This window comes from Dendrobium catenatum, unplaced genomic scaffold (assembly GCF_001605985.2).
Source record: "Dendrobium catenatum unplaced genomic scaffold, ASM160598v2 fragScaff_scaffold_1148, whole genome shotgun sequence".
NCBI classification, from domain to species: Eukaryota; Viridiplantae; Streptophyta; class Magnoliopsida; order Asparagales; family Orchidaceae; genus Dendrobium; species Dendrobium catenatum.
In genome coordinates this window covers 815932-840736 of record NW_021319610.1, presented here as the reverse complement: position 1 = coordinate 840736, position 24805 = coordinate 815932, and the positions used below count along the sequence as shown (strand labels likewise).

At 39.4% G+C, this 24805-nt stretch overlaps 1 protein-coding gene across 4 annotated transcripts in view; it reads right to left on the bottom strand.

The window, feature by feature from the left end:
* Positions 1–3325: 3325 nt before the first annotated feature.
* Positions 3326–24805, bottom strand: part of LOC110102002 (probable serine/threonine protein kinase IREH1) — an 89950-nt gene continuing 68470 nt past the window's right edge. For all 4 annotated transcript variants that reach the window (XM_020830125.2, XM_020830126.2, XM_028698815.1 and 1 more), the window contains 2 exons: positions 3949–4116; positions 3326–3556 (listed from right to left, as the gene is read on the bottom strand). In XM_020830125.2, coding sequence (XP_020685784.1) covers positions 4036–4116 — 81 coding nt within the window. In that variant the 3' untranslated portion in view covers positions 3326–3556; positions 3949–4035. The remainder of the gene's footprint in view (positions 3557–3948; positions 4117–24805) is intronic.

Below are 24805 nucleotides of genomic sequence, written 5' to 3'. Positions count from 1 at the left end.
AAACCATACATTATAAAATATTTATTGCTACTTCTATAGAGCCATAGAAATGTTTAGCGTAGGATTTCATTTACACTCTCTCTTTTAATGACAAATCAAATCTGTCGTACGTAAACCATTTTTTAAGTGGAAAAACTGAATAAAAAATTCAAATGAAGCCAAATCCAAGACCCTCACGTCGCTTATCGAATCTCCTTACGTGAGAATTATTCGCCTTGATTGACAAAAACTCCTAAAAATTATATTCAAATGATATATTAGCTGCAGAGCAAAAACTAATTCAAGGAATCAATGTTGATATCTCATCAAAAAATATCTTGATTAAGCACGAATTTTGATACATGTATGAATTAAAAACCTTCAAAATTAGATTTGGAACTATTCAAACTCCGATTTCAGCAAACTTATAGTCAAACTGAAGGACTCGAATATACAAATCCAACGATACCAAAATCGATCCAATTTGAACCAAGATGGGTCCAAATTTAAGGCCTAAAGCCTATTTGGAAACTTCATATCATTAATTGGATAACCAAATGATATGCATATGTGATATGCTTATAATTGAATCGAGAGGCTCTACGAGACGAATCCAATGAGCCCAAAATTGCCAAATTATGGCTTCATTAAGAGAATTCTTGATAAACAATCCGTGATCAAGGGAGTTGATATCAGCCATCCTTTTGAAATGCTCACAACATGCACTTGATCTTCTCCATATTTATTGGTCATGCTACTCTTGAAAAATTATAAATAAATCGCACATTCTTCATTGAAGAGGGGAGGAAATAAAAAACAAGAAAAGAGAGGAAAAGAAATATGGGAGCTCTCTTGCCTACCGACTATTGCCGAAATTTCGCTTGACCGCTGACCTTCATTAGACTTCCACCCGTCCACAAATCATAGCCCAACTATAGTCCTTCTAACCATCATCTCTTGACAACAGTCCACTCCGACCACTGTCGCTCGTCGACTATGACCCACTCTGACCACCATTGCACGTCGACTACGGTCCACTTTGACCATCGTAGCCCACTGACTATGATCCCCTCCAATCATCGTCGCTCGTCGACTACGGTCCACTCCGACCATCCTCGCCCACCGATTAAGGTCCACTTTGACCACCGTCGCCCTCTGACTACGATCTTTCCGACAACTGTCACCCGTCAATTATGGTCAGCTCCTATCATCATCGCCTGCCAACTACTATCCATTCTAACTACCGTCGTCCGCTGACTATGATCCTTCTGGCCACTGTCGTCCGCCGACTGTGGTCCTTCTGACCACTATCGCCCGTCGACTAAGATCCACTCTGACCACCATCGGATGCCAACTATGGTCCACTCTAACCACCGTCACACGCCGACTATGGTCCACTCCAACCTCCGTCGGTTCACTCCGACCACTATCTCTCGTCAACTACGGTCCACTCAAACCACAATCACCCTCCAACCACAATTATTCTGACCACCGTTGTATGCCGACTACAGTCAACTCTTACCACCGTCGACAGCCAACTATGATCCATTTTGATTATCGTTGCCTCCCGATTACTATCTTTTCGACCACCATTACCTATCGACTACGATCCCTCCTACCACTTTTTCCTGCCGAATATGATCTTTCCGACCTCGATCACACAAATACAATTCTACTGATCAAACATACATGTCAACATTCTTTCAAGAACATTTATCATGTAAAAAACTCTATACAATGTCTATTTGCTACATAAAACCTCCCCCCAAGGAAAGACATCATTTGTACTCAACCATCAATTCTAGCGAATTCATTGAAATTAGGATAGACTCCATGATTTTTCCTCGTTTTAGAGTTTCCCACATAAAAATTTTGGCGTCTCTTATGAACCCTACACCCTTATTCTCATATATTTATGTGCTGAATCTTCATGCAAAATTAAGACACTAAATTATATCTCTTTCTATCTCTACAATTTTTTTAGGATGCAATAAGTGTGATTAGTAATTTTAAATTATTCTATCAAACATGCTAATTAAAAAAAATGTGTGCTGCGCTCCGAACCTGATAAGTAGTACAGTGAGTGAGAGAGGAAGAAAGGACAAATGTGATTAGCTTCAAATGGGCTCCATTACTTCAAGTAGGGCATTAATGGCTTCGTGGGCAACTATGAGCCCCTCACTGTTCTTGTGGTAACTGTTTGTCGAAATTGACAGCAAAAAGCTCTGAAATTGCTTATAGTTCTTCAGCTAATTATAATTAAAAAATTAATGTCTCCCCAGCCCTAAAATATTTCAAAAAAAAAAAATTTAAATTCGTTCTCACAAAAATTTGACCAGTGTAATCTGATATAGATGTATCAAAATGGTTCAACAAATCCGACCTAAATCCGAATATGTAAATTTGAACCAGATCCGATAATTCATTTTAATTACAAAATATTTATATTAACTTGTTAATCATAAATTTTAGATTAATTGATAAAAAATAAAAAGATTATATCAACAAATAAAAGAGTTCAAGAAAAAAAATATTAATTGTGTCATTTTTGGGTCAAAATTGAGTTAGAAAGTCAATCTAAACCCAACCGGTTTAATAAATTGGTTGGAATTCACAACTCAAATCTAATCCATTCATTAAACGGGTCAATCAGAATCTGGATTTTTCAAGTCTGATCTGAATAAGATTGACATATTAGGCCATTTATTAACACCTATAATCTAACATAATTTTCTCTCTCTCTCTCATATAAGCTTTTTATAACCCTCGAGTTGCTACAGCAGTTTCTACATGAACTTTCAATATGAAAGTGAGCCACAAGCTCATTTCTCGAGCTTTCAGATTGCTGTAAAAATTGTCTTATTCAGGCAACAGTAGAAGCCACTGCTATCACTTAATTCCAAGACCTGCCAGTCCAATTTTGAGCACAACTTGTATTGAAAGGCTTTGAAATTATCTCATCCACGCACGCAGCTCACCTTAGTTTTTTTAGGTGGATGTTTTAGCTATCATCTAAGGCTCCGTTTGAGATGTTTTTTTTATTATTTTTTAAAATAATTTTTTAATACAAAAGTTAAAATTTAAATAATTTTTTAATACAAAAGTTAAAATTTTTATACTTGAAAGTTGTATCGAAGTCTAATTTTTTTTTTTATGGCTTAAGCTTAAATAGTAAATACAAATGTGATGGGCAAAGACTAAAAGTAAAGGGCTTCATTAATAAATAAATAGGGTAATTTTGGGTTCAAAATATTTTGATTGAAATATACGTTAAAACGTGTATAATATATGAATAATTAACCACCTCTAAAAAATAAAAAGAAATCTCAAATTTATCATGATTAAATTTACTCAGAATAATCTCACCGAATTTTTTTTATTTTTTATTTCATTTTTCCAATAAAGCACTGGATTCATATACACAACATAACTGAATTCCTCAGCATGTAAATCAAAGTAAAAAAATCATTAGCCAGTTTATAAAATAGGCCTAAATCCTAACTCCAGATGTGAAACATTTCATCTCCATAAGAGGGCGAATGATTGCTCTCTGGATCTGTAGATTCAGCTCCTACCTCTGCATAGGATTGGAAATCATGAATAAATAGGAGAAATGAGCTTTGTTTTGGGAAAAAATTATTCGGTGGGGACGTCGAACGGACGCCGGATCCCATTTGGAGGTGAATCAGAGCACGCAACATCATCCATTTGCTTTGTATCACGATTGTATACCCGCCGTGTACCATGTGACATTGTGCGCTCTAATTTACCTTCGGATGATCTGTTATCCGTATAAAATAATCTCTCATGTTTGAGACAACTTTTTTATCACTTTTAAAAGTAAGTTTTTAGTTTAAAATTTCTTTCGTTAGAAATTTTTTTAACTAAAAAATTGCTTTAAAAAATAATAAGAAAATTATCCCAAACGAAATCTTAATAGAAAGGGAGGAAAAGCTTGCATGAACATACATTTACAACGACCGTGTACAGTTGAGAAAGCTGTCATCCCCCATGGTTCCACCACTCGTATAAAATTATAGCTTTAAGAGAGCACGATTAAGAATCTGGTGTTGATTCTCCATCCTTCCAGCCCTTGCTAAGCAAATCATAATTGATCAATGCGAGCTGGGAGAGGTTCTGATCACCACAAATGCAGACCATTAATATAGAAACAATGCAAAAAAAGAGAAATTAATTCTGGATTGAATTTCATTTACAATACATCACATAACGAAAAATAGACCAAGGTTTTAATATATGGAACAAATTTAAAAACCTTGAGCTGCTTTAAACCAAAAGTTCTATGACCATAGTTTGCATCTACTTAGAAAGCAGTGCGTAGCCGGTTCAAAGAAGGCTAAAAATTGCTCAAAAAGTTCGTTTTGCAGATATTAGAGTAATAAATATATATTGTATTTTGTAGTTTGTTCAGTTTACAGGTGGCTGATTTCTACTGGCTCAGCCATCACATTTCCTACTTACCTAGTCTATATATAGATTACTTTGGTGTACTCAAATGACGATGAATAATATACTCTCTATTTCCTGTTCACGCTCTTCTTCTTGCATTTGTTTCTCTGTTCATTCGCTGCTTCTTGTTCTTTATGGTATCAGAGCGGGGAAGGTAGCTCGTCAACAATGGCAAGCTCCTCTACGTCCCAGATCGGCGACAGATCTGACTCAACGACGAATGCCGAAGATCCGCTCATATCTTCTACACTCAAATTTGTTGTCTCCAACCTCAAGAACACTGTTCATACTCAACTAGGTTCGGACAACTATTTCTTGTGGAAGTCTCAAATAACCAAGATCTTCAAGGCAAACGGATTCAGCAAGTTTCTTGATCCAGAAAGCCTACCTCCGAACCCAACCATCCATCACTCTGATGGCTCCACGGTGCAAAATCCTGATTTCAATAAATGGATTCTGACTGATCAGAACCTCGCCGCAGCACTTTGCTCCACAATATCGGCATCCGTTCTTCCCTATGTAATCAATCTTGAAACCACAGCTGAAATTTGGAGTAGCCTTGAAACAAGATTTCAATCTACAAATCGTTCCAAGGTTATACGGCTTAAGAACGAACTGCACAACGTCTCTCTCAAAAATCAAACAATGATGCAGTATCTGTCCGAAATTAAATCTATGGTAGATCAGATCGCTGCCGCCGGGTCCTCCGTTGATAGTGAAGATATAATTTTATATATCTTGAAAGGTCTTCCTAGTCCCTACCAATCCTTCAAGACCGCAATTCGCACCATGCTCAATCCCATAAGTCTGGATAACCTTTACTCTCTTCTGCTAAGCGAAGAAATTCACATTAATGCCGACGCAGCCAAAGAAACGACTGTCACTGAACCGAAAAACGCCTTCTATTCATCCCGTGGACGTGATCGCCGCTCAAAAGGTCGAAGCTCCTATGCTAAACCGGACAACTCTAGCCGAACGTCTGAATCTAGTACCGTCATCTATCAAATTTGTCTCAAAAAGGAACACTCGGTGCAATCTTGTTGGCGTCGTCTGAACCTCCAATACACACCGTCCACCTCAAATCCATCCAAGAAAGCTCTTCTTGCAACCGGTGATCACTCCTCTACCAACTAGTTCTTGGATTCGGGAGCCTCTTCTCATCTTACGAACTCCTTGGAGAACATGTCTCTTTCCCAGCCTTACCACGGTTCTGACTCGGTTACATTGGGCGATGGGCGTTCGGTTAACATCAGTCACTCAGGTGAGGGATTGTTACCGACCCCATCTCGTAAGTTGATTCTTTCCCAAATACTTCATTCACCATCTTTTCAATTTAATTTGCTCTCTATTTCGCAGCTTACAAAAGATAATCAAATTTCCATAACGTTTGATCATTCCGGCTTTGTCTTCAAGGATTTGACGACACAAAAAGTTCTTCTTCGCGGACCCTATAGCAATGGTCTCTACTCTCTACCGAAGGTCCCACAGTCCTCATCCTTTCAAGCTTTTTCGGTGGCATCCACCAGCTCCGCGTCTTGGCACCGTCGTCTTGGTCACCCAAACAGCAACATAATGCACTCTATCTCAAGTGCAAATCCTCAGCTACAGATTAATACACATTTTTCACATTGTTCTGCTTGTACTACATCCAAAGCTCATAAAACTGTTTTTTCTAAAGCTGAGCACCGATGTGAATCGATTCTTGATCTAATTCACACCGATGTTTGGAGACCGGCCCCAATTTCTTCTACTCACGGCTATCGTTACTATGTGCTTTTTGTTGATGATTTTTCGCGTTTTAGTTGGCTTTTTCCTATGCATTTTAAGTCTGATGTTACTAACATTTTCATAAATTTTAAAACGCCATAGAAAATTATACTTCCAAGAAAATCAAGATCTTACGTTCTGATGGTGGCAAAGAATTCGTTAACAATAACCTTCGCAATTTTCTTCTAAGCAATGGTATTACACATCAACTTTCGTGCCTGTACACCCCTGAGCAGAACGGGGTTGTCGAACGCAAACACCGTCACATAATCGAAACTACTCGAACATTGTTATCTACCTCATCTATGCCGTATACCTACTGGCCTGAAGCCGTCCTTACCTCCGTTTACCTTATCAATCGCAAGCCTTCGTCCATAACTCAAAATCTTACTCCCTTTCAACTTCTGCACAATCGCCCACCTGACTATAGTCATCTCCGTGTCTTCGGTTGCGAATGCTTCCCACTCCTTCCTTCGCACACTCGTCACAAACTTCAACCCAAAGCCAAATCCTCCGTTTTTCTGGGTTACTCTGACCAGCACAAGGGATACAAGTGTCTTGATCTAGACACTAATCAGATAATTATTTCTCGGCACACCCAGTTTAACGAGCATTCTTTTCCTTTCTCTTCAACTACCGCATCCCAACCATCTTCTACTGAAATCAATGCATCTCCGTTTATGCTTACTCCTACTTCCGTTACTACATCGGTGCCGATCATTCACACCAATCAGATCGCTACTCCCTCTGCCAATCAACCCAAACTAAGCACTATCAACCCAGCTACCACCGTCTCACCTAGCCCCTCTGCACCACCGTCCAATGCCATCTCGTCGTCCACTGCTACTTGTCATCCTCACCATATGGTCACTAGGACCCAAACCGGGAAATTAAAAACAATTAAGCGTCTCAATCTTGCTCACATTTCTAATGTTACAGATACTTTGCACACTCCATCCTCCTATACCGAGGCTATCAAACACCCGGACTGGCGGAAGGCGATGGCTTCTGAGTTCTTTGCGCTTCAGCGACAAGGAACCTGGAGTTTAATTCCTCCTCCAAGCAACGCCTAGGTCCTAGGCTGTAAATGGACATATCGAACGAAACTTCATGCAGACGGTTCTATCGCCAAATACAAGGCTCGCCTCATCGCTCTTGGGAACAACCAAGAATTTGGACTTGATTACACAGAAACCTTCAGTCCTGTGGCTAAGCTTCCTACAATACGGATTCTTCTTGCAATTGCTATTCATCATGAGTGGCCCATGCAGCAGCTTGATGTCGCCAACGCCTTCTTACATGGAACTCTAAATGAAACGGTATTTATGTCTCAACCAAAAGGTTTTGAGGATGCCTCTCATCCCGAGTATGTTTGCAAATTACACAAAGCTATTTACGGTCTCAAGCAAGCACCTCGTCAGTGGTATAATACTTTCAGTTCTTACCTCATTTCTCTCGGGTTTAAACATAGCAATGCTGATCCGTCTCTGTTAACCTATGTCTCCAATAAAACGTAAATTTTTCTTTTAGTTTACGTGGATGATATACTTGTTACTGGCAATAACATGCAGGAAATATCCAACATAATCAGCCAACTCAATACTAGATTTGATATCAAACAGCTTGGCAACGTACACGAGTTCCTTGGCATCAAAATAAACAAAACTGACAATCAGTATTTCCTATCCCAAGAACTATATGCCAAATCCATTCTTCAGCAAGCACACATGAAAAATTGTAATCCTCTCTCCAACCCTTCGTCGGCAAAGCTTCCCGCTGAGATCCCCACTGATCCCATTATTTCGGATCCAACCATCTACCGTAAACTAATAGGCTCCTTGCAGTACTTGACGTTAACCCGACCGGACATATCATTTAGCATAAATCAATTGTCTCAACATATGCACAGTCCGCTTCCCCAGCACTTCTATCTCCTCAAACGTCTTCTTCGATACATCAAATGTACGTTAACTTATGGTATTCCCATTACAAAATCTGATTTTTTCCTTACTTCTTTTTCAGATGCTGACTGGGCCGGTGACCCTGTCTCTCGGAAATCCGCATCTGGTTTTCGCTCATTTCTTGGCAAAACCTTAGTCTCGTGGAAAGTTAAAAAGCAGCACACGGTAGCACGATCGTCTACGGAGTCTGAATATCGTTCGCTTGCAGCTCTCACGTCTGACATAGTATGGTTGCGCCGTCTTCTCTCCGAGTTCGGCATCTCCTTAGATCAACCTATAGATTTGTATTGCGATAATACCTCCGCAATCGCTCTCGCAAATAAAACGGTGTTTCATGCCCGTACAAAACATATTGAGATTGATCAAAAATTTGTTCGGGATCATATTCAGCAAAACAACATCCGTCTACTACCTATAAGTACAATCAACCAAATTGCCGATATCTTCACCAAACCACTCTCAACACCCCGATTTCATGCACTACGACACAAATTGACGGTCATTCAAGACCCATCAATTTGCAGGGGGATATTAGAGTAATAAATATATATTGTATTTTGTATTTTGTTCACTTTACAGGTGGCTGATTTCTAGTGGCTCAGCCATCACATTTCCTACTTACCTAGTCTATATATAGATTACTTTGGTGTACTCAAATGACGATGAATAATATACTCTCTATTTCCTGTTCACGCTCTTCTTCTTCTTGCATTTGTTTCTCTATTCATTCGCTGCTTCTTGTTCTTTAGCAGAGAATGTAAAATAAACCTAATGCCCATTTGATTTCTAGTAGATATAAAAAAAAAAATAATGAAAAAAATGAAAAAAAATTATATATATATTTATATATAACACGTGTTTTTGGGAAAAGAAAAAAAAATTCTTGCGTCTGTTTCTCTGTTCTTTCGCTGCATCTCGTTCTTCACAAACCAACAAATTGATCATAACAAAACGAGCAACAGCGGGCGAGAAGTCAAAAGGATTCACAACTTGTAAAGAGAAAAATAGAAAAGCACCTAAATGACTTACAATGCAAGGCAAAATATGAACACCCATTAGAAAAAATCATCATCAGAGACGGTAAAAAAGGCTTTTGGTTGGCGGGAGATACCGTTCTAGGGGCAGCTAGTGTACACCATCATTTATCTTAGTCCTTCAAAAAACTCCCTAGTTGATGAAGAACAGATGCAAACCCTGGTTGCCGAGAGAGATCGGATATCTAAGGGGTAGCTGGTATATACACCAACATTTATTATAAACTTTCGAAAAAAAACTCCCTAGGAAATAAAGATCGAATTCTAACAACTTAGCACAAGTCTAATTTGCATAGAAGGGTAAAACCATAGCAACTAAGCATAGATAGCTTATTGTAGCAAGTGTTGAATTAAGTGAAAGCTTTTCCATTTGGAGGTTTTATAAATCACAACTCTTTTGATTTTTTTCAAATACCATGGCATGGAAATCAAAGGAGTTGCCAAACAATCTATCATTTCTAGCTCTCCAAAAATATTAGATGGTTGCATGTGAAGTTAAAAAATAGAAGCATTTCTTATGTTTAGTAACATCAAAATCCTCAATAATGTTGAAAGTTTGATATAAGTTGGGTTGTATTAACAAGCCGCCCATCGTAGCCATAGAATTTTCTAATGACTTTTATAGATTATGGGCTCAATTAAAAGGCCCAATCAAGTTTACTTTTCAACACCCCCTCTTAAGCTTGATTTGTTATCTTATGTTATCTTCTCATCCTAATAAAATCTTTATGTTTGAGAGGCTTGATGAATATATCGATCAACTAATTGATCATGAGTCTCATATATTCTATTTGTACATCCTTTCTTGTGATGTAGTCTCTGATGAAGTAATAGTGTGTGTCGATATGTTTACTTTGATAATGAAAAATAGAATTATTGGCCAAAGGTATAGCTGACTTGTTATCGACACAAATCTTTGTTGGTTCTTCTATCTTGCAGCAATCTTAACCCCTTCAGTAAATTTTGAAGCCAAATTGCATGACAAACACATGAAGTTGCAACAATATACTAAGCTTCACAAGTATAAAGGGTAACGATTAGTTGCTTCTTTGACATTCAAGTAAAAATAGTGTCTCTCATATATAACACGAACCCTGTAGTAATTTTTCGTTCATCTAAGCCTCCAGCCCAGTCACTATCACTATATCTGACAAGCTTGAAATCATTTGCTGATAAGTAAAATAAGCCAAAGTCGATTATCCCTTTGATATACCGAAGAAGAATCATGTTGGCAGCTTTTAAATGAGTAGTTGTTGGTGCCTCCATATAACGACTAACAATTCCAACATCATAAAGGATGTCCGGTCTAATGCAAGTCAATTGGTGTAAGCTACCAACCAAGCTATTGAAAAATGTTGGATTAACCATTTCATTCTTTTCCTTTTTTGATAACTTGCCTCCACATTCCGTCGAAGTGCTTATGGGGTTGCAATAATTCATATTGAATTTCTTAAGTATTTCGTTTTAATAGCTTTCTTGAGAAATAAAAATGCCATGCATCATCCATTTGCTTAACTTCAATACTAAGGAACGTAGTATGTCATTTGCCCAATGTTTGTCACCTCAAACTCTTTAGCCATCACTTTATTGAATTCTTTAAAAATACTTGGATTACTTCCAGTGAAGATCAAGTCATCCACATACAAGCACACTATCAAAATATCCTCATCTTTGACTTTGATGTAGAGGGCATGCTCATAAGAACATTTGATGAAGTTATTCTCATGGAAATACTTGTCGATATGGTTGTTCCATGTCCTAGGTGCTTATTTTAACCCGTAAAGAACCTTCTTCAGCTTCAAAATCTTATCTTATTGCCGGCCATTTCGATAGAGACAAGATGCTCGCTTTACTTAAAGAAATTTTCTTCTGGCCAACACTCAAAAGGGATGTAGAACTATATCTTCGATGTTGCCGCATATGTCAGATAGCCAAAACGTAGGGCACTAACGCAGGACTTTACAAGACTCTATCTATACCTAGAACTCCATGGGTTGACATTAGCATAAACTTTGTCCTCGAGTTACCTCGAACACAAAGAAATAAAGATTCAATTATGGTGGCAGACGATCAGTTTTAAAAAATGGTACACTTTGTACCTTGTACAAAATTGCTAGATGCAACTCATATCACCGATCTCTTCTTCCGGTAAATAGTCTGTCTACATGGCATTCCTAGGACTATTACATTAGACCGACATATAAAATTTGTAAGTCTCTTTTGGAAGACACTATGGAGCAAATTAGGAACCTGCCTACACACTTCAGTTTGGCCACCCATACTCAGACTGATGGGCAAACTGAAATGGTAAATCGTTGTCTAGGGAATATATTACGGTGCTTCGTTGGTAAAAACATTCGACAATGGGATCTAGTATTACCTCAAATTGAGTTTGCTTTTAACAGGTCACCAAATCAAGCTACTAATCGGAGCCCATTTAAGGTCGCTTATGGTTGTAATTCCATTACACCTATTGATTTAATTCCTATAGCTCAACCATCTACATTCAATTCAGATGGGGCTAAACACTGAGAAGAAATTCATAAATTATATCAGCAAGTAAAAGAAATCATTGTAAAATAAAATACCACGTATCAAACCAAGGCCAACAAAACAAGAAAGAAGGTATTATTCAAAGAAGGAGATATCTTATGGATCCGCCTACGCAAAGAGAGGTTTCCCCACGGAGCTTTTGGAAAAATTAAAACCACGAGCAGACAACCCTTTTTGAATTAAAAAGAAAATCAATGACAATGCATATCAAATTGAGCTCCCGGGCGATTATCAAATTTATGCTACCTCTATTTGTGGCTGACCTCAGCCCGTTCTATGGCGAAGATGTCCTTCCTACCCCAGGGGAATGATGCCGGAGCGTCAACTGCTATTCTTATTTTTGTTTTTTTATTATAAGTTTGTTTTCTGTAGCCGTTCCTGCTGCTTCAGGCCTATGAGGCATCTGTGCTTATAAATTATTTATAGAATTGAGAATAGAGTTTGCTTTTCCTTGGAATTCCCTGTGTGTTTGGGCATTCGTTTCCTATATATCCTGAATACTTTCGTTCAGCTAGTGGTTATTACCCATCTCTCTGGAGATGGTTGGCTAGGCAATCTTGTTCCTCCACGAAGAGCCAGCTGCTTCGTTGAAAGAAGCCCGTCGCACTTACAAAATATTTATATAAAATATATTTAAATTCAATAATTTAAAAACAAAGTAGTTAATAATTTAAAAATTCTCTCTCTTTTTCTTATATAAAGTGGTATTTATTATTTATTTTTTTATTCTCATTATTTTTATTGTTTCGTGTTATAAAACTACAGATATGCTTATTAGCAAAAATATTCCTTCTTAGTCTTGCTACAATTTCTACCCTTCTAATTGTGAAAATGTTAGTCATCTATTTTCATGAATATTGTGACTATACTTTCAGGATTCTATTGCAATACTCTACATTTCTCCTCCATTTTCAATAATATAACACATCAGCCGAATATGATAAATTACTGAAGCAATCTTTGTTCCTCTTGTTGTTTAGAATGTTTACAACGTATTTATTTGTTGCTTGATATACTACTTACTTAGGAGATTTGGTAATATTATTCAAAGACAATTGAATAAGAAAAATTATTACGTGCGGAGTGGAGTTCAACTTTTTATGCAGACTCCAATCATACAAAAGTATATAAATTTTCTCTCTTAAACATAATTTATATATAAAAGAAAGAAAAATATCCATGATAACATAATTAAAATCCGGATGACATCCGGACTATCAAATATGAGGAGAAATTATTCTGTGCGGAGTCCGGGCATTAAAAAACTGTTCAGATGTGAGTATACATAATCTTTGTACACATTGTGTAGATAAAAAAAAAACTATATATAAATTTATACTCATTGTACACACTATTTACACTCACATTTGAACGATTCTTTATCATCCATGGACAGGGGGCGAATCTAAAGTGGGGCCCCGGGGGCATGGCCCCCACTGACCCAATAATTAAATTCAATTTATTTTAAATTATATTAATACAATAATTAATATATAAGGATTAAATCTAATTTCTAAACTAATAAGCCATCCTCATCCGCATTCGCGCTCCGCCTTTGCTTCAGAAGCCGCCACCCTGGCATCGTTAATAACCCTCTCCACCCAATCAACATCAAAAACCCTAGAGACCGCCACATACCTTAACCATATTGTTATTGCCATGCCGCAAATCAAAGCACTGACCCCAAACTTGTCCACCAAGGCCTCGCACTGCAGCTGCAACATCAACTGCAATCCCTGCACGTACCTCAATCTTGTCTCGCCGACTGCCTTCTCCGTATCCTTGTAATCCCGGGTGCCAAAATCCTGTGGGGACGACAAACCGTCCTCGAACCCGTAGTGGCTAGCCAGGGGTTCCTCCTTGGAAGAGTCCACAGCGGATTGGGTGCGAGAGCCGAGAATATCCTCCTTCGAAGGAAGCTTAAAATTGGGCTTCGAGGAAGATAGCGAGGATCGGCCTTTGGCACGGTGGTAGAACATGTTGTAGACGGCTCCGACACCGCCCTCACCGTAGACATCATCGGCATCGGCCTGCGTGTCCACAACGTTCTGACTCTGAGAGCCGCATTGCAAGCAGTAAAAGAAGCCGTCGTCGCTGCCTTTGAAATCTTCGCAGCCACAAATATCGCAAAATAGGCTGCGCCCATTCTCCTGTTTCCACGGCGGACTGTCCATCTCAATTCGGTAGTTAAGAAATTTAACCTAAATACGCACGTCTCCCGAACTCCCATCCGCCTTCAAACGCGGACGGCTCCGTCGACGCCTTTGGCAGCTAAGTTCCATAGCGCGAGAAGAGGAAGAAGGATTTTTAGGTTTGCAGCGGCAACGTGAAAGAGATAAATTTATAAAGGAAAACATCATATATTTAAAATTTTAATAATACATAAATACCACTTTATATTTATTATTTTAATATCAAATATGTGTTATATATATATATATATATATATATATGTAATATCTGTTGTGTAAAATTAATGAATACAATTTCCTTTTACATTTCTTATTCATCGTCTTCTTGATTGAGCTATCGCAAGATTCTCTTCATGAGTTTCTACATGGTATCAGACGAGGCTTGACGACTCCGGCGACCTATGGCGTCCTCCACTACTTCCTCTCCTCCTCCGCCGGCAACCGACATTACTCAAGATACGTCGGCATCCCCGGTTCTCTCCTCCTCTCTCAAGTTCATTCTCTCTAATCTCAAGAACATAGTTCAAAACCCTCTTTCTCCCGACAACTACCCGTTGTGGAGATCCCAAATTCTCAAAATCTGTCGGGCTAACAGTTTTGAATCTTATCTTGATCCGAACTCTTTAATTCCGGCCAAAACTCTCATCTCCTCCGACGGCTCCTCAAGATCCAATCCTGCTTACACCCAATGGCTCCTCAATGATCAAAACCTGGCAGCCGCAATATGCTCCACAATCTCCTCCTCCATTCTTCCTTATGTTCTTGATCTGGATTCCACATCTGAGATCTGGACGGTTCTCCAAACACGATTCCAATCAACCAACTGCTCTAAGGTCATCCAATTAAAGAATGAGCTCTACCATACGTCCCTCCAAAACTCCACTATGCTTCAGTATCTCAACTCCATTAAGTCTCTGGTTGATCGTATTGCTGCGGCTGGCTTGAAAATTGAATGTGAAGACATCATTCATCACATCCTCAATGGGCTTCCTCCGGCATATCAATCTTTTAAAACGACAATACGCACCATGTCTCAATCTCTCAATCTTGATCAACTCTACTCCATGTTGATCAGCGAGGAAATTCATATTGCTTCTGATGCTGCTCGATTCGCGTCATCCTCTTCTACAGATACAGCTCTGTTTACATCCAACAGCCGTGGCCGTCGCGGCAAACTGCGGGCATCAGCTTCAAGAAACGCTCCTGCCTCAGTGCCCACTGTCTGCCAGATTTGCTCCAAACGTGGACACTCTGCTGCAGATTGTTGGCATCGCATGAATGCTCAGTATGTGCCAACGGCGCCGAAACAACCCAACAAAGCTCTCGCTGCTGAATCAACTCAACCCTCCAACGAATGGTATCTTGACTCTGGTGCTTCTTCCCATATGACAAAATCGTTTGACAACCTCTCGGTCTCCAGCCCATATCATGGGTCTGACGGCATCACCATCGGTGACGGGAGCTCTGTTAGTATAGCCAATTCCGGACGGGGCTTGCTACCAACTCCCTCTCGTAAGCTCACCTTAAATCATATTCTTCATACACCTGAATTGCATTATAATTTGATTTCAATATCTCAGCTAACCCGTGACAATAATATTTCTATAATTTTTTATCCTAATGGGTTCGTTTTGAAGGACATGACGACTCGTCAAATCCTGCTTAAAGGACCGTGCAAGAACGGTCTCTATCCTCTTCACCTACCGTCTTCTACAGCTCAGAACAAGGTGCTTCACACTACCACAAAGAGCACCAACATCTGGCACGATAGATTGGGACATCCCAATAAGAACATTATTTCTCGTATATCTGCTTGTAATCCGCATTTACACATAAATAAATCAATTGTAGTTTGTCATTCTTGCCATATGAATAAGGGTCATAAACTCCCTTTTGAGACATCTACTAGTCGTGCTAATGCTGCTCTAGATTTAATTCATTCAGACGTATGGGGCCCCGCCCCCATATCTTCGAACACAGGTTTCCTTTATTATGTCATCTTTGTCGACGATTACTCTCGATATACATGGATATTCCCGTTATGGCATAAAAATGATGTTATTACTGTGTTTTCTAATTTTAAAACTAACATAGAAACTGAATTTTCATCTAAGATCAACGGCATGGCATTAAGCATCGCATATCCTGTCCTTATACTCCGGAACAGAATGGAGTTTCGGAACGCAAACACAGGCATATTGTTGAAATGGCCCGAACATTACTTCACACGGCATCCCTACCTCTTGTGTACTGGCCTGATGCTATGCTCACTGCAGTTCATTTAATCAACAAACTACCGAACTCTGCAATTCAGAATATATCTCCTTATGAGGTGCTTTATAGAATTAAACCCGATTACAAGCAGCTTCGTACATTCGGCAGTGCATGTTTTCCCCTGACTCCTCCTACTCAGCGCCATAAACTTCTACCTAAAGCTCAGCCATGTGTCTTCTTAGGCTACTCGGACACATACAAGGGATACAAATGTCTCCATCTCGGCTCGAATAAAATCTTGTTTTCTCGGCATGTAACATTTGACGAAACTTGTTTTCCTTTTGCAGATGTAAAATATAAATCTGTCACATCGCAAGAACATCTTTCTTCTCTATTCATTACTCCTGTTTCGGCCACCAAGACTACGTCAATCATGCCAACCTCTGTACAACAAACCACTCAACCAACTGAGACTAGTTCTGCTGCAGAAGACATTTCACCACATTATGTGTCGCCAAACACCTCTCCACGTCAAACTCTACCGCCTGCCCCACTACCCAAACACTCTATGGTTACTAGAAGCAAAACGGGTACCTTGAAACCTATCAAACGTCTAAATCTGCTTCATTCTACCATACCTTCAGAAGAATTGTCTGTCCCCTCCACCTACAAAGATGCAAATAAACTACCTGAATGGCGTAGTGCCATGCAGACGAATTCATCGCTCTACAAACCCAAGGTACATGGAGTCTGGTAAATCCTCCACCTAATGCCTCTATACTTGGATGCAGATGGACCTACCGCATTAAACTACACTCAGACGGCTCCATTGCCAAACACAAAGCGAGACTGGTAGTTCAAGGGAATAATCAGGAATATGGACTTGACTATACCGACACTTTCAATCCTGTCGCCAAACTTCAAACCATCCGTATTCTCCTTACCGTAGCGCTACACCACAACTGGCCTATCCAACAAGTCGATGTCGCCAACGCATTTCTCCATGGCTCACTTGCTGAAACTGTGTACATGCGCCAACCAAAAGAGTTCGAGGATGCTACTTAACCAAACCGTGTGTGTCTCCTTCACAAGGCCATCTATGGCCTCAAACAAGCCCCAAGGCAATGGTACAACACGCTAACATCTTTTTTGGTCGAGCTCGGCTTCAATCACAGTACCTCTGATCCTTCTCTTCTCATTTTTACTAAAAATAATATTAATATGTTCTTACTCATCTATGTAGACGATATTCTCTTCACAGGAAATGATCAACTTGCTATAAACCGTATCATTTCTCAACTACAACAAAAATTTAAAATGAAAATTCTTGGACAGGTTAACTCATTTCTTGGCATTCAGATTTCCATGAAATCGGATCAATACTTCCTATCTCGAACTGCTTATGCTCGGTCAATCATTCAGCTTGCTCAACTTACCAACTGCAAGCCCTTAGCAAATCCGACATGTACCAAACTACCGCAAACATTCACACCTGATCCTGTGCTGGACGATCCGGCAATGTACCGTCGTATTACAGGGTCCCTTCAATACTTAACTTTAACTCGACCAGACATTTCATTCAGTGTTAATCTCCTGTCTCAACATCTTCACTCTCCGCAACCTCAGCATACTTATCTCCTGAAACTTCTACTTCGATACATTCAAGGTACGCTTCACTATGGGATTCCAATTCTTAAATATAACTTACGGTTATCGGCTTATTCTGATGCAGAATGGGCCGGAGATCCCATCTCCAGGAAATCAACCTCTGGATACTGCTCTTATCTTGGCAACACGTTGATCTCGTGGACGGTCAAAAAGTAAACCACTGTGGCTCGATCCTCAACCGAGTCCGAGTATCATTCGCTGGCTGCTCTCGCGGCTGACGTGATATGGATTCGCCGCATTCTAGCTGACTTCGGCATTTCTCAACCTCATCCTACGAACATCTACTGTGACAACACGTCGGCTATCGCACTGGCCAACAACCCAGTGTTTCATGCACGTACGAAACACATTGAGATCGATCACCGGTTTGTTCGTGACCATATTAAGCAAGGAACCATTTCTATTCTCCCTATCAGCACAAAGGACCAACTCGCAGACATTCTGACAAAATCTTTTTCCACGCCGCGCTTTCAAGATCTTCGTCTCAAACTGAATGTTACTCAAGAACCTTCAGTTTCCGGGGGATATTAGAGCACACAGGACAAATATATACATGACTTGAATTGCTCTCTGTACTACTCGTTATATAGCCTTCTCACATATATATATATATATATATATATTCATGAGTTTCTACACGTATCAGGTCTCATCCTTATCAAGAAACAATTTGGACAATCCCTGTGGGTGGCGGCGGTGGTTGCAAGCGGCGGCGGAGGATGGCTGCCACCGCTGTCATTAGCGACCCGCCTCCTCGGGCTTTACAGAATGCTCACACAGCCATGTAAAAAGTATTCCTTCACTTCGAAATTGATGATAAGGATTCCGCAGCATGAGAACAGACAACTGCGGGCAGTTTCCAACTTCTCAGGAAAATTTAAATAAAATAAATTTGGAACTTACTGAGATTATTTTAAGAATGAAATTTTATTGATCAGAACATCATAACAAAAATAAAAATAAAAATCCCACTTAGAAGACGAACTTCAACATAATTTCACACTGGCAGAAAAACAAAATTCAGGGACAGAGACAGGGGAATCTTAGAATCAGGCGACACCTAAATGGATGACAAAGACCGAAATTACAACAGATAACACAGATTCCCTCACTTTTATCGGAAAGACTAATATTGGTAGTGCAGCTAGACGAAGACGCTGATGGCGAGGACAGCGACGCCGGCCAGAACACAGAACACGGCGACAATTATCAGCCCGATCAGAACGGTCCTTTTGACGTTCTCGTACAGAACGGAGATCAAGAGAGCGAGCCCAGCAAAGAAGGTTAAGATAGCCATGACAACGCTGGCTTTAAAGAGGATGAGCTCGCCGTGGCTGATGGAGTTCGGTTTAGCTACACCAGCTATGATAGTTGTGCCGGAGAGGTTGAAGCAGGTGCCGCTCGAGAGCTTCGCCACCCTCTCCCATCGCTTTCGTTGCACATCCTCGGTCTCGACGTTGTTACCACTCACCATGATTCTCGTGGACGGAATGACCGGCTCGTTGAGGACAGAGTGGCCTGAATCAAGAGGGATTATGATTTCATCGGATCTAGCGTACCCAGCACTTGGAGCTGTATACTCTGCCATGTTGCCAGAGATGGCGGTGCGAATGCACTATATATAGGCAGGCCATCTAGAGTTGCGTAGTAATGAAGCCAGTCAAAATTCTGCTTCTCCTAATTTTTCGTCATTAACGAGAAGACAATGAGAGATTAGTGAGATGGAGAGATCTCGTGTGTGTGAGAGAGAGAGAGAGAGAGAGAGAGAGGTCTTCTTAAAGAACGAAGCTTCGTCCTTTTCGCGTTCAATGTCATTGACATGTAAGAACGAAGCTTCGTCCAACGACTCCGACGGATATTATTTGTGTGTTCTTTGATAGGTTTAGAACATGAAGGACCGACATGGTCAGTTCAAAGCAGCAGGATTTGATAGGCCCCACATGGACCATTGCCATCTGCCTTTTGACAGTTACACAAGCTAATCTCAATCAGTAGAGCTATTCTTAGATCTTAGTTTTTTTTTTTAAGAAAAGTTAAGGGGAGAGCCCATTCTATTAAAAGGTGTACAAATAAGAAAATCAAAACAAAAAGCAGTCACTAACAAAATCGTGTCAGCACAAAAAAGAAAAACTTATAGGCCAAAGGCCTCCAAAAATAGAACAAAAAAGACAAAATAAACTGTATGGCCTGGACTCAAAGTAAGCTTAATGTCATGAAACGTGATCAAATCTCTCTTGGTTGTCCAAAGACCATCCTAAAGAAGAAGGCAGACTTCATCATCGTCCAAGGCCCAAAAAGAGCCTGCTCGTCAAAACCAAATCCGTCATAAAAGGCTACATAAGGCATTCCGAATAGAAACAATATATTCATGAATAAATGCAGATGGGCATTTCAATCTGCCAATAAGGCAAGAGTTCATCAAAATGTGACCTTCTCCACAAAGCATACAAAACAGATAGCCAACGCATGAGTGGTGGACATGATTATAATCCAGTCGAAATAAATCATTGCAATAACACTAACTCAAGTTCAACTTCTATAGTAAAATCTTTCCATCATTCCATCTATTTATCTTGAGAAAGATAGCTTTTGTGATCTTCTTAAATATGTTAGAATAAACTTACACTTATTTACATTTATTTCTGTACCCAGTTATACTTGTACACGTGTACGCTATGTTCAGTAATCTTCTATATAATACATGTATTGTATCTGTAATGGTTGAGGGAATTAATTCATATTCTTCTTTCATTTCGTCGTCTTCCATTTATTCCTCTCTGTACGTTTCTTGTTTTTCATCATGGTATCAGATTAAGGTCGATCCTTTTGTTTTCTCATTCATGGCGAATACTGCTTCGTCTTCCTCCCATACGGAAGTCAATTCCGGAGTTCTTTTTCCAGCTCACTCTGTTTCTCCCTCTCTTAAATTCGTGATATCCAATATAAAATTTCTTGTTCCGAATCAACTGACGCCGGACAACTACCCTCTATGGAGCAACCAGATCATCAAGATTCTTAAGGCTAACGGCTTCGCTCTCTTTCTCGATCCGAAGCCAACGACGGTTACGGCCACTCCGACACCGGCAAATGACAACACCGATCCGAATCAAGAATCGCAACAATGGTCGGTCATCGACCAAAATTTGGCTGCCGCTCTGTGTTCGACGATCTCGCCGGCGGTTCTTCCCTACGTCATTCAGCTCAACTCAACGCACGAAATCTGGAGCACCTTGCAAACTCGTTTCCAATCTTCTAACAGGTCTAAAGTCATTCAGCTAAAAAATGAGCCCCACAATCTCTCCATGAAGAACAATCCTGAAATCCCCCTATTGTTAGCCTTAAATAAGCTACCCTACTTTCATCCCAAATCAGTAAGCTCCCTTTCCCTAAAATATTCCCTCTCATATTTGAATTCAAATTAGATCTCTTACCCTAAATAATTTCCTCCAAATTATAGTTGGATCTTCAATTGGAGAGGAAGAATTGGCTCTCACAAATTCCTAGCCGATGGCTAGAGCCTTCACAACCAAAGAAATTCTAATTTCAGTAACCTCAAACATAATCCTGAAATCCCCCTATTGTTAGCCTTAAATAAGCTACCCTACTTTCATCCCAAATCAGTAAGCTCCCTTTCCCTAAAATATTCCCTCTCATATTTGAATTCAAATTAGATCTCTTACCCTAAATAATTTCCTCCAAATTATAGTTGGATCTTCAATTGGAGAGGAAGAATTGGCTCTCACAAATTCCTAGCCGATGGCTAGAGCCTTCACAACCAAAGAAATTCTAATTTCAGTAACCTCAAACATAATCCTGAAATCCCCCTATTGTTAGCCTTAAATAAGCTACCCTACTTTCATCCCAAATCAGTAAGCTCCCTTTCCCTAAAATATTCCCTCTCATATTTGAATTCAAATTAGATCTCTTACCCTAAATAATTTCCTCCAAATTATAGTTGGATCTTCAATTGGAGAGGAAGAATTGGCTCTCACAAATTCCTAGCCGATGGCTAGAGCCTTCACAACCAAAGAAATTCTAATTTCAGTAACCTCAAACATAATCCTGAAATCCCCCTATTGTTAGCCTTAAATAAGCTACCCTACTTTCATCCCAAATCAGTAAGCTCCCTTTCCCTAAAATATTCCCTCTCATATTTGAATTCAAATTAGATCTCTTACCCTAAATAATTTCCTCCAAATTATAGTTGGATCTTCAATTGGAGAGGAAGAATTGGCTCTCACAAATTCCTAGCCGATGGCTAGAGCCTTCACAACCAAAGAAATTCTAATTTCAGTAACCTCAAACATAATCCTGAAATCCCCCTATTGTTAGCCTTAAATAAGCTACCCTACTTTCATCCCAAATCAGTAAGCTCCCTTTCCCTAAAATATTCCCTCTCATATTTGAATTCAAATTAGATCTCTTACCCTAAATAATTTCCTCCAAATTATAGTTGGATCTTCAATTGGAGAGGAAGAATTGGCTCTCACAAATTCCTAGCCGATGGCTAGAGCCTTCACAACCAAAGAAATTCTAATTTCAGTAACCTCAAACATAATCCTGAAATCCCCCTATTGTTAGCCTTAAATAAGCTACCCTACTTTCATCCCAAATCAGTAAGCTCCCTTTCCCTAAAATATTCCCTCTCATATTTGAATTCAAATTAGATCTCTTACCCTAAATAATTTCCTCCAAATTATAGTTGGATCTTCAATTGGAGAGGAAGAATTGGCTCTCACAAATTCCTAGCCGATGGCTAGAGCCTTCACAACCAAAGAAATTCTAATTTCAGTAACCTCAAACATAATCCTGAAATCCCCCTATTGTTAGCCTTAAATAAGCTACCCTACTTTCATCCCAAATCAGTAAGCTCCCTTTCCCTAAAATATTCCCTCTCATATTTGAATTCAAATTAGATCTCTTACCCTAAATAATTTCCTCCAAATTATAGTTGGATCTTCAATTGGAGAGGAAGAATTGGCTCTCACAAATTCCTAGCCGATGGCTAGAGCCTTCACAACCAAAGAAATTCTAATTTCAGTAACCTCAAACATAATCCTGAAATCCCCCTATTGTTAGCCTTAAATAAGCTACCCTACTTTCATCCCAAATCAGTAAGCTCCCTTTCCCTAAAATATTCCCTCTCATATTTGAATTCAAATTAGATCTCTTACCCTAAATAATTTCCTCCAAATTATAGTTGGATCTTCAATTGGAGAGGAAGAATTGGCTCTCACAAATTCCTAGCCGATGGCTAGAGCCTTCACAACCAAAGAAATTCTAATTTCAGTAACCTCAAACATAATCCTGAAATCCCCCTATTGTTAGCCTTAAATAAGCTACCCTACTTTCATCCCAAATCAGTAAGCTCCCTTTCCCTAAAATATTCCCTCTCATATTTGAATTCAAATTAGATCTCTTACCCTAAATAATTTCCTCCAAATTATAGTTGGATCTTCAATTGGAGAGGAAGAATTGGCTCTCACAAATTCCTAGCCGATGGCTAGAGCCTTCACAACCAAAGAAATTCTAATTTCAGTAACCTCAAACATAATCCTGAAATCCCCCTATTGTTAGCCTTAAATAAGCTACCCTAATTTCATCCCAAATCAGTAAGCTCCCTTTCCCTAAAATATTCCCTCTCATATTTGAATTCAAATTAGATCTCTTACCCTAAATAATTTCCTCCAAATTATAGTTGGATCTTCAATTGGAGAGGAAGAATTGGCTCTCACAAATTCCTAGCTGACGGCTAGAGCCTTCACAACCAAATAAATTCTAATTTCAATAAACTCAAAACATAATCCTGAAATCCCCCTATTGTTAGCCTTAAATAAGCTACCCTACTTTCATCCCAAATCAGTAAGCTCCCTTTCCCTAAAATATTCCCTCTCATATTTGAATTCAAATTAGATCTCTTACCCTAAATAATTTCCTCCAAATTATAGTTGGATCTTCAATTGGAGAGGAAGAATTGGCTCTCACAAATTCCTAGCCGATGGCTAGAGCCTTCACAACCAAAGAAATTCTAATTTCAGTAACCTCAAACATAATCCTGAAATCCCCCTATTGTTAGCCTTAAATAGGCTCCCCTAATTTCATCCCAAATCAGTCAGCTCCCTTTTCCTAAATAATTCTCTCTCATATTTGAATTCAAATTAGATCTTTTACCCTAAATAATTTCCTCCAAATTATAATTAAAACTTTCCTAAACAATTCCCCTTTGATTAAGAACATTCCTAAACAGCTCCCTCTTGATTAGGAAACTTCCTAATTCCCTCCCAATCAAATCGGTTGGTCCATCAATACTCTCATCCCAAAGACCCACCTTGTCCGTAAGGTGGAAAGACGGCTCCTTCCCCAATCTCACATTCTCTTTTCAAATTCAGCACCCCTTGAATCATAATCAGTCCTTGTCCATTCAAATTCAACCAATCTCCTTTTAAATTCAACACCCCTTTCGGTCATAATCAGCCCCTCTCCTTTCAAATTATATCGTTGTCCTCTCAAATTAAGCATCCCTTTGTTCATGCTTAACCCCCTCATGCCTCTCACCATATCCTCTACCTGACTCCTCCCTTGGAATAGGCTCTAGGAGAGACATTCTCTCCTCTCCCTCTAAAATTTACACCTCTTGATCTTTCTTTCGCCTTATAAGATTAGGGTTTTACCCACTTTCTTGACTGTCGACAGCTTACCTCGGCTTCGAGGATGCCGTCTTGGATTGGCCATCGAGAACTTCTCCAACATCTCCTCCATGATGGAAAATTTTCGATCGATCTTCTCATGGAAGGCTGAACTTTGACTTTTGAAATCTAAAATTTAAGTTTGGACATCATAAATTTTAGATTTCAATTGTCCAATATCCCCCTCCAATACTTCTACCTTTCTTCCTGTCATAGATACCGAATCTATCCTCTGATACCAATTTGTTAGGACATGGATACAGAAACCCACTTCACCTTGG